Raw genomic sequence first — 17,001 nt, forward strand, 5'->3', positions numbered from 1 at the left:
CTCTCACATACAACTACCCCAAAATCCAACGACACGAACGTGTTGCTAAAAGCGTCCGCGTCTTCTCCTAGTTCGTGTATCTCCAGGTCGCTTACGTTTATATCAAAAGCTTCCCTTAAATCTACAAAGCTATTAACAACACACCTATTTATAATCCTAGGGGGCAACCCACTTGAAACAGAGACCTCGTCCTGACTAGAACTACTCGCTATAGCAATGGCAGAATTGGATTTTTCCTCTTCCCCCTCACTTTCAAACCCTAATGACTCCTCTACCACTTCATTAGAGTGGGTATCGTCTGAATCAAACATGTTTACTTTCTTTCTCTCTCCTTGGGTTACAAATTAAAGACCTAAACGAGACTACAAACAACGAACCTTCAAAGCAAGAAAGGAAAACAAAAATGGCAGAGAACTAACCTGAGTATTGAAAAACTTGTGCAAACTTTAAAAAATGAAGACGCCAACAACTCTTCAGTTCCCAAGAAGCGTTTTATGCAAGATACCGGTTCAATTCTCAAAAACAAACCATCATTACACAATAGCCCTAGACTACCACGTATCCTTCCGTAGCTTCTTTTCGAATCCCACAAAACGCGGTGGTTGCTATTTTTGCTCACAACCATTCACATCCACACCTGTGCCAAACACGCGCTATCGATCTCTCTCAGTAGGTCCCTCCCCTACACAAAGCAGCCTACTGAGATGGGGTTGTGTGAGGGAGTAATATTCACATCCAATGAATATCAAGTGCGTGTCTAGCATAAACAAAACTACCAACCAACCTCCGATCCTCGTCCTCAGAGCTCGCTTCATAGTGAACCAACTCAGGCAAGCGATCTTCAACTTCGTCATACGAGCTCGCTTCATAGTGACTCGAGTCAAATAGACGATCTAGGTCAGAAGCGACCTCCATCACTCTCGCTCATCCCGTTCCATAACGGCTTGTAACGAATGTCATTATTATGGCTTTCATGACCACAGCTTCAGGCACACATCTCATTGATTTTCCATAACTCGCCATCATGGTTAGCCAACAAGGAGGAAATCTGAACCTGACCTGACGCGGGAGAGCAGGAGGCGCGAGCATCTTGCCTACATAAAGAGGATGATGAATTACGTCTGACATGATTCAAGTCTCTCCCAGTAGAGAGAACTTGATACGTAGGCAGTTCGCCCAAACGAACTTGGTCATTTCAATCCATAAAACTCTTTCTCCCTAAAGATTGTCTACATCAGTAAGATTAATCAAAAATAACATTTAGACAGTCCCTCTTTAATTTAAACTGGGGCATCACTTTAAGTGACGTCCGAGTTGAAAAATTGCAAATTATGATTTTAGAATTAGAAAGAGACGAGATTTAAAGTGACGTCCGATTTTTTTTTTTTTGTTTGGACGTTGGTTAAAGTGTCGCCCGAGCTATTTATCAACTGATAGTGAGATGACGAATTCCCCACCTCATTTATCAATTAATAGTCTATTATCTACGGTATACCACCCCCATTGACCTCAATGAGTTTTTTTTTATATTTACAATATAAATTTTACACTCTATACGGTTTAGACCCCATTAAATTTAGAGTGTAGATAATTATATTGGATTAGCTGAAGCCCACATTGCTGCTTTGGATCGGGATTCATGTTTATTTGAGCCACGTGAATCATATTTGCAAAGTTTAGAAAATCATATGGGGTATGGTACATATAGCCAACCTCATGAAAAATATTGTATTAGAATATACTACACACACTGACACACCATTGACAATTCTATGAATCCATCCTTTTCCTTCCTGTCACTAAAAGCAATTAAGCACTATCTTAAAATTAAGTTTCACCAACAGAAGCTATTGAATTCAGCTGGACTTCAAAGTCTAGTGTCCAAATAATGTGGATATATACCACTGCACCCCTTTGATAACCAAAACAACTTTCAATGGCGGCCATCCCCTTCTCAAAGATCATCTTACCCTTCAATGGAAACTTGTATGAAACATCTAAATCTCAAAAAACACTATCTACACCATTTCTAATCCCGAAATCCTTACAAGCTAGCTTAGCAATAAAGACTCGGCATATTCTAAGAGCACCACACATCACAAGAAGGGTGTCAACAACAGATGAATCTTTACCATCCATGATCACAGAACTTCAAAGGGAACAAGAAGAACAAGAAGATGAAGAAGAGCAAGTGGAAGAAGAAGAAGAAGCCAAAATATACATTTCAGATCATTGGCGTGAAATCCATGGTCAAGATGACTGGGTCAACATGCTTGACCCAATAGACCCTCTCCTAAGGGCAGAACTAATACGTTATGGTGAAATGGCTCAGACATGTTATGATGCATTTGATTATGACCCATTCTCAAAAAATTGCGGCAGCTGCAGATTTGTGCGTCGCAATTTTTTTGATCGTCTTGGGATGTCACGTATTGGATACGATGTGTCCCGATATCTTTATGCTACCTCGAATATCAACCTTCCAAATTTCTTCAGCAAATCAAGATGGCCACAAATATGGAGCCCAAATGCAAATTGGATCGGGTATGTATCAGTCTCAAATGACGATATGTCGGAACGTTTGGGTCGACGAGACATTAGCATAGCATGGAGGGGTACTGTGACTAGACTTGAATGGATTGTGGACTTGATGGATTTCCTGAGGCCCATTTCATCAGATCAGATCCCATGTCCTGATCCTACTGTTAAAGTCGAATCCGGGTTCTTGGATCTTTACACCGATAAGGATGAAAATTGCCGGTTTTGCAAATATTCGGCGAGGGAGCAAATATTGACAGAAATGCGACGATTAATTCATATGTACCCGAACGAGGAATTAAGCATAACGATCACGGGTCACAGTCTAGGCAGTGCATTGGCAATATTGAGCGCGTACGATATTGCGGAAACGGGTGTGAACATAATGGATGATGGTCGGGATGTACCCGTATCCGTCTTCTCATTTTCGGGTCCTCGGGTTGGAAATGTGAGGTTCAAGGACCGGTTAGAGGCTTTGGGAGTGAAAGTGTTGAGAGTGGTGAACGTTCATGACACAGTGCCTAAAGTGCCAGGAATCATCTTTAATGAGCAAGTGCCAGGTTTTGTGCAAAAGATGGCTGAAGGGATCCCTTGGTGTTATTCTCACGTGGGAGTTGAACTAGCTCTTGATCACAGGAAGTCTCCTTTCCTGAAGGAAACTGGTGATCTATCATGTTTTCATAACTTGGAAGCTCACTTGCACTTGCTGGATGGGTAAGTAATCTCGTTGTTCATTATTACTTTTGGCCCTTCGTTAACTGGTTTACTGTTTAATGCATGCAGTTGCTCCATCATTAAGGCCATTGTGTCGTTAGAGACTTTGAGGGCGACACTATTATGGCCTCCTGGTTGATAAGTAGACCGATCTACAACAACCACATACACTGTAATAATAATAATAATGGGGGTGGTTATATGAACTCTATTTAAAATGACTTTAAAATTTCTCCATCACTAAATACAATGGATTAAAAATTGATTTTTGGTTGAGATGTTTTCCACACAATCAAGATCATTCTCACAAAAATTTAGTTTATTCGAAGATGTATAATTTTGTCAAAAATCGTTTAGAATGTTACCAAATTATCCAACGGCTCAAATATTCTTAACTTTATAATAATTTTTGACAAAATTAAACATATTTAATTGAGTTGATTTTTTATAGAGATGTTCTTTATTATGTGATGTATATTTTCACAAAAAAATTAGTCATCAATTCATATTGTAGGTCTACTTTTCGGAGTGGAATAACTTTGAAGTCACTATAAGATGATGGAGTTCATATAATACGACGGAGTTTATATGACGCTCCCAATAATAACTGGATATAAAAGCAGCCAAAGTTTCTATCAAATTAGATGATTTCCAGAGAATACTAGGTCATTATGGATTCGTGGACTGATGACCCCTCATGCATGTAACACACTTGTATCTGCTTTGCCAAAATGGGGCCTTGAGATTGATAAATAGAGCCAATATATAATTGAAATTGCCCATCGCTAGGAAAGATATATAATTTGGGGATTTGAAGCCGCCACATGCTTCAAAGTTTAAAGTAAGATTCTTGCTGTCTAGATCAAGGCCTACAATTGAATTATCTACAAATAAAATAAAAAAATATATCAAGTATCTGAAATCGGGTGACTGATTTTCTAATACATATTGGCGATAACGACTTTCAGCCATGCTCTAGATAAGGTGGTCTGGCCGTATGGCTCTATACTACGGGGTTGCAGTAGTGCACTTAGATTCATAATCTAGGCAATGCCCATTCCCATGTTAGAGAAGGTAGCTAGCAGCAAGGCCCAAAATATCGCCGATATATTTGATATATTTTGGTAAATTGGTATATTGATATCGATATTTTTGATATATATCTATCGAATATTGAATCATTTTTTCGATATATATCGGAATTTTCGATATAAAACTTTATATTGCCAATATAATCAATATATCTAATATATATCGGTTGATTTTTTAACTATTTTTTTAATATAAATCCGATATTTTCAATATATTTCTGATATTATATTTCCGATATTTTCGATATTTTAAATAGTTTAGACTGGTCACAAAAAAATTAGATATATCCGATATATATCAGTTTTTGGGTACACCGATATATTCATCGATATTGATATTTTGGGCCTTGGCTAGCAGTCCCCTTCGATTGTTGTAAGAATTACGGTGCATTGCGAGTTCTCGATAATCTAATACAATAATGAAATTTGCTTCTGTTAATCTGTTATAATGATATGATGTGGAGTGGACATTCTCATAGATAGGACTTGGGAAAAGGTGAATGCTACCTGCTTACCACTTTTTTATGAGATTAAGCAGTCCATAATATATATCCATAAATCCAAAATATAGTATGAATTAGTGTTACTTCAGTTATACATTCTGATCCTACGTTCCGAGGCTCTGTATTCAAACAGGTACCATGGGAGGGGGCAAAGATTTGTTCTTTCAAGTGGCAGAGACCCTGCATTGGTGAACAAAGCTTCTGATTTCCTAAAGGATCACTACCTGGTACCTCCTTTTTGGAGGCAAGATGAGAACAAAGGGATGGTGAGGAACCTTGAAGGGAGATGGATGCAGCCTGAAAGACCTAAGCATGATGATCATCCCCATGACATACACCACCACCTCACTCATCTTGGTCTAGCTTCTGATCAGCAGTGTGGATATAACCAACAATCAACATATCAGTCCTAAATCCTAAAAGGCTAAAACTATTAGGGAATAAAGTGAGTACATTTTATTTGCATATAAACTTGGTGTTAATGTCTCTGCAACATATCCAGTACGCTCTAAGATCTGGTTATAGGCGCAAATGTGTATTCCAAGTAAATGTGATTATATAGGAACTGATAATGTTGCATGGTTTATGTTACCAATCTTTTCTGGTCCTCAGTTCTCCCATTTTATACAGACCTTGATGCACATGTAACAACCTAATCAACAATTTCAATTGCTTTGGATAGCTTGACACCAGCATATCCTTGGGCACTTGTTATTTTCTTAAACAGGAATCATGTATGGTCTTAAAAGTATACATACAGCAAACATAGGAGGGCTAAAGTCTAAAGATGTGATAGAGTACAACTTACTGACGTTTGAGAAGTTGCGTACCTAAAATTTTGTCCTCTAATTGTCATTTCGTTTGTCTGTTAAGCTGCATTCGGGTTTGCAAGAAACTTTGGAAATTTATATTTAGGGTGAACTAGTGTTACCCCCCACTAGATGAGCCAATTAGGATTTGCCCCCTACTAGATGGGAAATTAGGGTCTCCCCCCTAACACACGGTCAACTTAGTTTGATTGTTAACTTTCAAATCAAACAACTGAAAATGACATAAATGCCCCCACCTAATTAAAATTGAATATTATCTTTTTGAAAATAATGAGGGCATTGTGTAATTTTCAATTGTTTGACTTGAAAGTTAACGGTCAAATCAAGTTGACTGTGTGTTTAGGGGGGAGACCCTAATTTCCTATCTAGTGGGGGGGGGGGGAATCCTAATTGGCTCATCTAGTAGGGAGTAATACTAGTTAACCCTTATATTTATGCTGTAGTCCGTTTTTCAAATCCTCGACAACAAAGAATGAATATAAATTTAAAAAGAAATTGTTCTACATAAAGTTATACAAATGTACAGAAGAGTTCGCCTGTAAGTAACCCATATCCTTCATTTGCGGTACAAGCTTCTCTTGTAGCATGTCACGTATTTCCTTTGCTTGTGGATGTGATCTATCCCCTGCAAAGAACGAATGGGTTTTGTTTTCCACTTCTATTTGACTAATACCAGGTATTTTCTTCACCTTCCTCTCCTTCATCCTCTTCTTCATACTCGCAAACTCGTCCCATTTTCCATTCTGTGCATAAACATTGGCCAAAAGTGTGTAACCTCCGGACCTAGTTGGTTCCAACTCTATGACTTTCAAGCCTATTTCTTTCGCCACGTCAATGTCCCCATGATACTTGCAGGCACCAAGTAATGCCCCGAGAACAGGCCCATCCCGTTTATCAGGTGGCATTTGATTCACCACCTGTAAAGCCTCATTGACACGCCCTGATCGACCAAGGATGTCAACCAGACATGAGTAGTGTTCGGCCTTTGGTTCCAGGCCATAAGTTCGACTCATTGAACGAAAGAGCCTTTGGCCTTTCTCTAATAGACCTGCATGGCTACAGGCTGATAACACAGCCACAAATGTAATATGATCTGGTTTAGCTCCAGACCTCAGCATACACGCAAATGCTTGTAGTGCATGGTGTCCATAACCATGATTTGAATATGCCAATATCATTGCAGTCCATGAAACAATGTCTTTGGCCTTGAGATTCTTAAATGTGTTGCAAGCAGAGGGAATGTCGCCACATCGAGAATACATAGTAATCAGAGCATTGCTTAGTGAAGTTTCAAAATCAAACCCAGTTAACATAACAAGAGTGTGAATTTGAATAAGCTCTACTCTACTCTCACATGCAGATACCACACTAGTTATCGTAGTCTCATTTGGCCTAACACTGGCACGAAGCATGAGGATCAGCAGCTTCAAAGCTTCATATTGTGGACCATTTCTAGAGTACCCATCTATCATGGCATTCCAAGTGACTGTATTCCTTTCGCACATCAAATTGAAGAGCTCAGTTGCTTCAATCATAAGACCACCATTAGCATATGCTGTGATCATTGCATTCCAAGAAGCGATATCTTTTTCAGGCATCTGATCAAAATACTCCCTCGCACTCTCAGTCATTCCATTTCGAGCCAAACCAGCAACCATACTTGTCCAAGAAACAGCATTTCTCTGGGGCATTACCTTAAACAACTCAATAGCTTCATTCAATCTATTTTCATCTAAATAACCAGAAAGCATTATATTCCAAGAATATAAATTCCGCATTGGCATTTCATCCCACAGCTTCCGCGCTTCATCAGTTTGATAATTTTCAATTAAAGATTTGACCATAATCGTCCACGCCACCACATTTTTCTGTGGCATTTGATTGAAAAACTTAAGAGCCTCACCAATTAAACCATTCCGAGCAAACCCCAAAATCATCGTAGTCCAAGAAACAACATTCCTCTCCGGCATCCAATAAAAAAGCCATCGCGCTTCATACACATTTCCAATTCTCAAATACCCAGAAATCAAACAAGTCCAAGTAAACACATTCCTCTCTGTCATGCCATTAAAAACCCGTCTAGCATCTTCAATTCGACCCGCTTTCGCATACCCATCTATCATTGCTGAACTAGCTACCACATTCTCTCCTGGAATTACTTTAAACAGCTTTTCAGCACTACCCAAATCCCCATTTTTCAAATATACATTTATCATTGAACCATAAGTTACATTATCCCTATGGAGCATGTTATCGAATAGATTTCTCGCTTCCTTCACTTTATTCTCTCGTCCCAAACTTGTTATCCTAATATTACAACTATAAATATCTGGACTGATTACATCATTTGAATTCTGAACTTGTATGTCTCTTTGAGGCATGTCATCAAACAATTTGTGTGTTTCTTTGACTCCCTCATGACTACTTAGCCTAGTTGTTTTGAAGTTACAATTGTGTAAATGTGGAATGAAGTTTAGAGAAGTTGAAGTTTGGGGTTGGTCCAAATACGAAAGCGAAGAGATTGAATGGTTTAAGCGGGAAAATAAAGTGAGGGACTTCAAAAAGTGGCGAGGACTAGTTAGGTTCATGGCTCGGCATGGGCTCCCTTAATGGTCGGCTCAAGGTTGGTAAAGCTTCATTACCATTCCCACATTGTAAAAGGGCTCAGGCTTATTTATTTAGGGTCCATTTGTAAACCCGGCTATACTCACAAAACTCACATATGCCATGTAGGCCTTTTTTAGTTAACCAACCAAATCTTGGGTAATTTCCCAACCAGACCACGATAATCTCGTTTTTGTTCCCAAAACAATGTCACCAACTTGGTGCAAAAAGTTGTTGACATAAACATACTAGTTGTGATAAAAGTATTGTTCTTGACATGGACTAAATTGGAACAAATTGAGATTATCATGGTCTGTCTCCATTTAGAAAATTATCCCCAAAATCTTCTTCAAGTTTGTTTTCAAACCAATTTGACATTTTTTTTTATCAAAAGACTTTTCATTATCAGATAGCGAAAATATCATACAGTGCAGTTTGTACTTGACTTAAGCAATTTTGGACAACCCTAGAAACTACATTATTACAATCCAAAATGAGATTAAGCTTTGCTAAATCCGCCGGAAGATGAGCATGCCTAATCAGCTCTCTAGGAGAGAACACTAGCTTAAAATAAGCAAAGTTTTGTTTAAGAGATATTATTCTCTTGCAAAAGACTGAGTAGACTCCAAGACAAATCGAATTGCCTTCATTAACAACTTTCACTAGGTTGTGGCAGTCTGAACAAGCAACTATCTTATTTATACCCGAGTGCAGCACTTCCTCAAGCCCGAGCTTTAGTGCCAACATCTCTATTTCTTCCGTTGAATCGGCATTGAAGTGTTTGCTTCCTGCAATGGTTATGTGTTTATTCCACTGGTTAATAGTAAAACCAACACTAACATCTCTACTAAAGGGATCAAACCCACCATCAGAGCAGAGCATGAAAAGATCATTGATATGTTGTTGTAGTGGAATTAAATACTTAAGAATAATAGGGGGTTTAATGGGTAGAATCGAGTTTTGGGCCTATAAAGAATTTGGGAAAAATCAAGAGGATTATAGTTTGGGTCAAATATGAGATTATTTCTATCAAGCCAAATAAAGTAAGCTACATTGGCCAAAGTAGTAAGAGAGGTTGTAAAGGAGTATGATCCTACCCTGAAAGTGATGTTGTGAATGTGGAGAACTGGATGTGCTCTTCTTTTGGAGAAGAGTTGCCTACGTATCAGGTTCTTTCGCCCAACTTGAATCAAGTCTTACGTAGTTCAAATAGTTGTATTTATATAGGTTGATCCTCCTTTCCTTATCTAGTTCGGGCTGTTATAAATGGGAGATCCTTCTTTTGTGCCCTCATGATGATCTGCATTTACTCTTGTTGCTATAAAGTAAATGCCTCCTTAGATGCCGTGTTGACTGATCTTCAGGATCAAGTGTCCGTTGGGGATGATTTGTTTCCATATCTAGGTTGATTGTATATATGGACGATCTGAGCTTAGGTCGTATATGCGACCTTATGGTATTACATAAACTGGTTATGTACGATTTGTGGAGATACGATCTGACATATGGACACGTGTGTTGTAGTACTAGGTTTGGGACCGGAGGGTACTGACACAACCCTCTTTATTTTTATGATTTTCTTATTAACAAGGAAAAACATTAAAAATAAAGTTGGAAAAAATGATTGGGTAACACGTGGCCAACAGCTAGTGGATTTTTGAAAAAAGGAAACCGGTTTGGAAAATGTGCGGGAAATAGGCTTGGGTGTAGCCCATGGGCCTCAAATTACGGCGGCTTTGTGGGCGATGGTGTTATAAGTGATGATTGTTTTTTCTGGGAAACCAAATCGTTGGTTTTATTTTGGGTTTTGTGTCATAATTACGAGTTTTGGTTTATTTCAAGTGTCAGAAATTAAAAAAAAAAAAAAGAAAAGAGAAAGAAAGTCAAGCAAAAAAAAAACTTGAAACTTTTTGCTATCAGGTGCGTTTTCTAGTTTTAGTTTTAGGTTTTTTTTTTATTTGTTCATGCTTTGCAATGTCTATCACTTCTAATAGTTCGAATGGTGAGGTGAGGTTGAGGGAGGATGAAATAAGTGGTGATATTTGTGGCGTTAGGGTTTGTAGTGAAGAGAGGGTATCTTTTTCTTCGTCGGTGAAGAGGACGACTGGGTATGTGGGTGCTAGGTCGGTTGAACCCATTGTTGATATGAGGGGGGAGTTTGGTGTGGAGGCGTCTGATCTGACCATATAACGACTGAGTGGGGTGAGGAATATATATGGTGTAGACTACGTTCCTCGAGATGGGGGTGTTGTGGTTTGTTATGGGCAAATAAAGGTGGGGTTGAGGCTACCATTCTCACGTCTTACTGCGGAGATTCTGAATTTTTGTGGGAAAACCATTTGTCAGTTCGTAGGGAATAGTTGGAGGGTACTCCATGTGTTAGATTTGTTGAATGAAAAGGGTTATAACATTTGTTCATCGGATGTTCTTAAGCATTTTCCAGTGAAGAGGTCGGCTGCTTTAAATTTTAGTTTCTAGGTGATGAAAGGTAAATCTCCTTTAATTGTAGGTATTAGTAAGGAGGATTGGGGGAGTATGCCTTTGTTAATTGTTGGTAATTATTGTTTCTCTGGATGGGAGGTTGGAGAATCGTACTATAAAAATGGATGGTAGGTCGTTGTGTTTATAGGTCGTAGTGTATGTAGGTCAGTTTATATGAGAATCTGACTATCTTATTTTGTTTTGCAGAGGTCGTTATTCATGGTCGTACGAACACCGGGGCTATAGAAGAGTTTGCGAGGTTGAGTTGGGAGGAGAAACAATCTGTTTTGGGAGAGGTTGCACATTATTTCAAGAAGCGTGGAGGTGAGAAGATCAATCTGAAAAAGGTTGAGCAGAAAAATAGGGCCAGAAAGTTGATACTTGACGTTTTTTACTCTAGTTTAGATACTGAGATGGAAAGGGAAGAGCAAAGGAGGGGGCATGTGGCTGGTGGTACTGTGGTAGAAATGTTGGAGGAGGCTCTGGTAGTCGTCCTATGAGTAGATGACCTGTGGATGGAGGTGAAACTAGTAGAAAGAGAGTTGGTGAGGGAGCTGCTTCAGTTCGAATGCCTGTGTTGAGGAGGAGAACCGAAGGTGGTGAACCTGAGGGGGTTAAGAGAATGCAACCGGAGCCTGGGAGTGAAGAACGTCCTGTTACTAGGGGTGGACGTGTAGGAACCGTTATTTTCAAAACGAATATTTCTACAAACCCCGAGAACCACGCGCAGCGAAATTAATGGATTCTCACGATTTTGGATTAGATAACATACCTTTTAGATCCGGTTTTGATAACTCTGAGAATCCAAGCTTTATGAATCCGAATCAACAATCAACCCATTGATCTTCTGTTGTATTCCTTTAGAATAGATTGGACGTTGTGTGGGCAACGATCTACCAATCCCCTTCTTTGTCACAAAGCTAGATCCAATTTTGGATCTATCTTTCTTTGCCTATTTTTCTGTTTTAGTGAATAGTGAATTTCGGCCAAAGAGAGAGTATTATATTTATAGGCTACAACATGGACCATGAGGAGAAATTAGGGTTGGGCCTCCGACGGGCTTGGGCTTCCCATATTCGCCCAGAACACACGGCCCAAGTCCGTCAACAAATGACTTATTCCACTAAAGGCCATTGTTGCACTACCGCCCTAATCCCAAATTACGTGTCAGCATTTATGGGCTCCATATTATATGCTCGTTGATCTCCCCGTGTTTAAGATATCAAATGTCCGTTGATTAAGTCAAGTTACTGACAACTACATTAATCAACTTCTTATGTCCTTGAGTAGTACCACTGATAAAAGTAAAAATAATAGAATCCTAAATATTAATGCTACAAGAACACTAATACGTAATCCTACCGTTCTTACATTTAGATCAATTCTTCTTACTCTCTCAAAACATAATCATGCAATACAATCCAGTAAGGATTAGTTCCACTCTCAATCTATCAAGACTAAATAGAATTCAACTAATCAAATCCAAAAGGAAACAATGGTGAGAGTGATGTGTTTGGTGTGAAATTTCTATACTACCATTCTCAACACAAGAACAATAATAACAATAAGACATAATTAAATTAAACTGAATTTAAAACTAAGATTGTGAATAAAGATAATTAACTTTATTGATCTAATAAAAAAAATAACAATGATATTCAATGATTTAAATAACTAAGCTAAAACAAAGAATGAAACTAATTAATGGAATGAAAACTAAGTAATTAACTAATCTAGATCTAACTTTTTTCTAACCCTAAACTCCATTAACATTAGCTTCCTAACCTAACTGCCATTAACAAAGATTCAAGCTTTTGTTTTATACTTCCAGATCAAAAATCGTGCATGGGCTTGGAGCCATGTTTTGGGCGGAAAATCGGGGCCCAAAACCCAATTTCTTTAGTCCAAAATGGGCTCTTCAGCTGCAGTTGGCTTCGACAGATGTTTCGTCCACTTCTGCTCCTCTGATTGGGTCAAGGCTTGGACCATTGCAAAGCTCTTTCCGAGCCGGTCGTTTTGACGTAAGGTAGGCCCAATTAGAGAGGTCGAGTCCAAAGATATGGCACTTGGAAGTTCTGGCGACTTTTGCTCCTTTATCTCGCTAAAGTGGCACATTTCGCACATAATGGACTTTGAAGCCCTGAAATGTATAAAAACACGTAATCAGTATTAACTCTTACTTATTATTCACATAATTGGTCTAACAGTATGATTATTAAGGGGTTAAAACTACGGTTTTGGGCTCTTATCAAACCAATAAACAACATTTTGCTTGTCCTCAAAAGCAGATGATGAAATTAGAATAAGTGACCAAAAATGGGAGTTAACTAACTACTCTCGTTTATTTGAGTGCGATTGCATTGACCATATGCAACAAGGCCTTAAACCACTAGGAATTCCCTAGTGGACGAAGTTATAACCTCGTGAGAGTTTTTCGATGAAGGTACTCACAAACTTCATCTATCTACAACGACTAAGAAAATAAAACTATTGTTTCCTTATTCATGCTCAACTATCTATACATCTCTCTAGCAATTACATAAGAATAACCCGGTCGAACCCTAAGCTAATATATGCATAATAATCAATCATCTAAAATAAACATATAACAATGAGTAATACTTATGAAATGTAATAGCAGGTCCGTTTACGAAAACTTCGAATAAGCGTCCTTAAGTAGGTCCTCACATAAATGTCAAGACAAAACCACTCTGATTTTTTCCACTCAAGTTTAAGCTACTCCGGTGCAGTGGGCACACTTTACCTTACAATCTCAATGACAAACAAGGAAGCGAGGGTCGATCAAACACATCGCCACTTACTATCACACTAACTTTATTCCTAATTGAGCTAGAGGTCTTTATTAGGTGTTCTTGGCGGGGATTAGGAGATGGTTTAAGAAGGAAGGAAATGGATATTCTAGAGAACAAGTCTGAGATAATAGAGTCTTCATATTATGTAACTAGAGAAAACCTTGTTATTTACTTTTGCTTCTACACTTTGTTTCCATCCTTAGCCATATTTTTTCTTTTCTTTGGCCTTTGACTCCCTTTTATTCTATTTTTTTGGTTTTTTTATTTATTTCTTTTTTTTTTTTTTTTTTTTTTTTTTTTTTTTTTTTTTTTTTCTTTTCTCTTTGGATGGAAACTTCTTTTCTTTATTTTTGGAAGCAACTAACTAATTTTTTGTTTACACGGGTTTTCTCTTCTTCTTTTTCTTCCTCATTCTATTCTCGGACTTATTCTAAATTGGGTAGGTTGATTTTTTATTTTGTTTTGTTTTTGTAAGGGTAAAGGAATTGTGGTTTATGGAAGGCTAAATAAAGGCTCGAGGGGCGACTAGCGGAAAATAATTCATAGGTTTGAATTTCGGCTATATCGATCCAAAGAGGGCCTAAATTCCGCTTTTAGGATATGGTTTAGTGATCAAGCAAGTGGGCGTGTGATTTCTCTATCCGGATTTTACTTCTCCTTGTGTCATTTCTCAAATGTTTAGCTCATATAAGGCTTTAGGCTATATTCTCCACAGGATTTGTAGAATAAGTACTCTTTTAGATTTGAGAAACTTACTGCTAACAATCATAGATACTCATGTAATAAATTTATAGATAGATGCAAAGATTATTACCTACATATTAACCTAAGTTTCTAACAATTATTACGATCAAATGACTCACATTGAGACTTCTAGATTGTTAAGAGCATGGAGAAAGAAAACAATACCAATATTCCTAAGTGTATAGCATACTTTTTATTTATATTTTTTGAATTTTTGAAATTTTAACTAGAAAACAAGTGCACATTATACATATCTATATCCTAACAGGATGCCTTAATTACCGTGTTTCTATGCCCCCAAAACAAGAAACATGCTTTGTCCTCAAAGCATTTAAATAAAGAGGGTAGAAAAATACCATGGAAATCGTGAAATTGGAACATCTTCAAAACAAGGTTAGAATATACTAATATAGGAAATAAAAAAAACCGGCGAACTCTATAAGAGTTCCACCCATTATGGGGTTAGCGAGAATTAAATTGCTTGGGACATAAGGACACTAACTGAAACTAAAACTTACCTCCACTCCGGCGTTTTCGTCATCCTCCTCTTCTATAAAGAAGTGAGGTTCCTAGCGATCTGCCATGCCATTATAATTTGCCAAGCTTACGCCATTTATCATCTACGGATGCTAACTGTTATTGGCGCCACTTGGTGGGATGGGGTGTAAGGTGCAACCTAATGAGGTTGTATCCTCCATCCTTGCCAAGTCATTTACCGGAAAGATCGATAATATAATTGGTGGGTCTCACAAATGTCGACCCTAACCCAATCCGTGAAGCGGGCACAAAAACAGGGGAAAGAAACATAGCATAATACGGGGAAACTAATATAGGCATAAGAAGATACTTATGCCTCATGCTATGGGCTCGTGCTAAACTAGACATTAAAAGGTCTTAGGAAGGTCATATAGCGTTCCTCAGCTAAAGCAAGGAAAACATATCGAAGTGGCATCATTAGCGAGGAAGAAAAATGCCACTCCCCTAATATGTTTAGCATGATAAAGAACATTACCAGATTATCACGTTAAAGGGACAAGCTACCAAGGGCTACGTTATATGTCCCCTTGGTCCTCTACCGGAAAATGCGGACCCATAAGCCTCATGCAAAAAGTCATAAGTGTAGACATGCATATTATCTACCAATAGCATTATGGGTCTTGTATTTCAGCGGGCATGGCAAGTCCAAGAACAAATGCTAGCAAGAACCATAAAAGCGGTTCCCGACTACGTGTGTGATCAATGAAACCAAGCACCATAAGTAGTGCTTTTGAAACAAATCTTTGAAAGACTGTTCGGTATTATTATAGGAGATGTCATCTCGAACTACGCTCTGGAATTTTGCGAATGAACCGGGAACAACCCGCAGAAAACCGGAATTTTACGGTCGAAGGAAGTCGACGAAAGGGCTCAACTGCACTAGCTAGTCGAGTCGCTCTTTGTATTTTGGAATTCCAGTGTTTGGCTCTAGGTCGAGGTAGATAGATGAATGGTATTTCGGTATGAGGCGGTCAAGCGCTCTGAATAAATTTTCAAAAATGTGAGGGAAAAGCGGTAGCGCTCGATGTAAAGCGCTGGCGAAATTTTGAAAACGGAGTTTAGATGAAAAAAAAAGTAAAACTTGGAGTGGAAAACGTTTTTTTTTTTTTTTGAATGGAAGCGAGGTGGGGGGGTAAGAATAGGAAGTTTAGTGATCAAGCATGGAAAAACCAAACACTTACCCCCAAACAAATTTTTGAAAACAGGGTTTGTAAAAATTTGTTTTAAAACGATGGGGTCTTTTAAAGTCGATTCCTAGACTTAAAGTGATATATATGTATTTACATGCAGTTTCCCATATATCAATAATCTAAAAAGTTGTGGGTCTTTCCACAAATAATTAACATGGAATACACCACCAAACAGAATCAAGCTCCAAAACTTTCTACGACGCAACTTAGTTGAATAAGAAGGTGTCCAAATGAATGATCGTGAGTAAATGAATGGTTTTGGAAAATACTTGGAATGTGGATAAGTGTGAGAAGGAAAAAATGGAAAAAATGAAAAAGTGTCAGGTGGCTTGTCCTTGGGTGTTACTTCTTCACCAGTTGGTTTTAGATAGTTATGAAGCATAGGAGAAACGCCAAGGTCAAGTACAAACTCAATGGTTCTTTGAAAAGGTAGAGGGTGAGGAACATTCGTGATGGAAGGTGAATGAGTGACATGAGGATGTGAGGTGGGTGAATGGTGTTCAACTAGTGTTCTTAGGTCTATGTCATCAGAGGCTTTGAGATATGCAAGACATTCCTCAATAGGTGGGTAAGAAGAATCCTTTGGGATGAGGGCTGAAAAATTTTTCTTCCGTCATGGCGTCAAGAGATGAATGGATGTCAATAGGAGAGAACTCAAGGAGTCGAAGGAAATCTTCCTCGATGTTATCTACGCCTAGGGAGTAGAAATTGTGATCCTTGTTTTCTTCCATAAGAGGGGTATCTACTAGTGTGGGGACTAAAGTGTCACCACTAATGTGAGGTACAAAACTCTCAATGGACTTCACTTCTCCTTCTATAGGCAAACCTAGTTGTCCATTTTTTGTCTAAACATGTTAACTTCTGAGAAAGATTTCCAAAAGAAAGAGTCATTGAGCCATCCGACAATTGATTTGGGCATTGGCGGTTGCCAAGAAAGGGCGCCCTAAGATGATGGG

The 17,001-nt window shown here is 38.4% G+C and overlaps 2 protein-coding genes across 2 annotated transcripts; one reads left to right on the forward strand and one right to left on the reverse strand.

Moving 5' to 3' along the window:
• Nucleotides 1-1,719: 1,719 nt before the first annotated feature.
• On the forward strand, nucleotides 1,720-5,453 carry LOC147499980 (phospholipase A1-Igamma1, chloroplastic-like). Its single transcript, XM_086561721.1, has 2 exons — nucleotides 1,720-3,252; nucleotides 4,980-5,453. Exons 1-2 carry the CDS (start codon nucleotides 1,937-1,939, stop codon nucleotides 5,257-5,259), a joined length of 1,596 nt encoding a protein of 531 aa, XP_086417847.1. The 5' UTR covers nucleotides 1,720-1,936; the 3' UTR covers nucleotides 5,260-5,453.
• A 672-nt stretch (nucleotides 5,454-6,125) lies between these two features.
• LOC147499981 (uncharacterized) lies at nucleotides 6,126-8,567 on the reverse strand. The gene has a single exon (XM_086561719.1). It carries the CDS (start codon nucleotides 8,262-8,264, stop codon nucleotides 6,177-6,179), a length of 2,088 nt encoding a protein of 695 aa, XP_086417845.1. The 5' UTR covers nucleotides 8,265-8,567; the 3' UTR covers nucleotides 6,126-6,176.
• Nucleotides 8,568-17,001: the final 8,434 nt, after the last annotated feature.

Source organism: Coptis chinensis, chromosome 5 (assembly GCF_015680905.1).
Source record: "Coptis chinensis isolate HL-2020 chromosome 5, ASM1568090v1, whole genome shotgun sequence".
In the NCBI taxonomy this organism is placed as follows: domain Eukaryota; kingdom Viridiplantae; phylum Streptophyta; class Magnoliopsida; order Ranunculales; family Ranunculaceae; genus Coptis; species Coptis chinensis.

What these genes read in the sequence shown, in the direction of transcription:
- LOC147499980 (XM_086561721.1), top strand. Translation starts at nt 1,937, where the DNA reads ATGGCGGCCATCCCCTTCTCAAAGATCATCTTACCCTTCAATGGAAAC. An exon ending in CACTTGCACTTGCTGGATGG is followed by an intron (nt 3,253 to 4,979) that starts GTAAGTAATCTC and finishes GTATTCAAACAG; the next exon opens with GTACCATGGGAGGGGGCAAA.
- LOC147499981 (XM_086561719.1), bottom strand. Translation starts at nt 8,264, where the DNA reads ATGAACCTAACTAGTCCTCGCCACTTTTTGAAGTCCCTCACTTTATTT.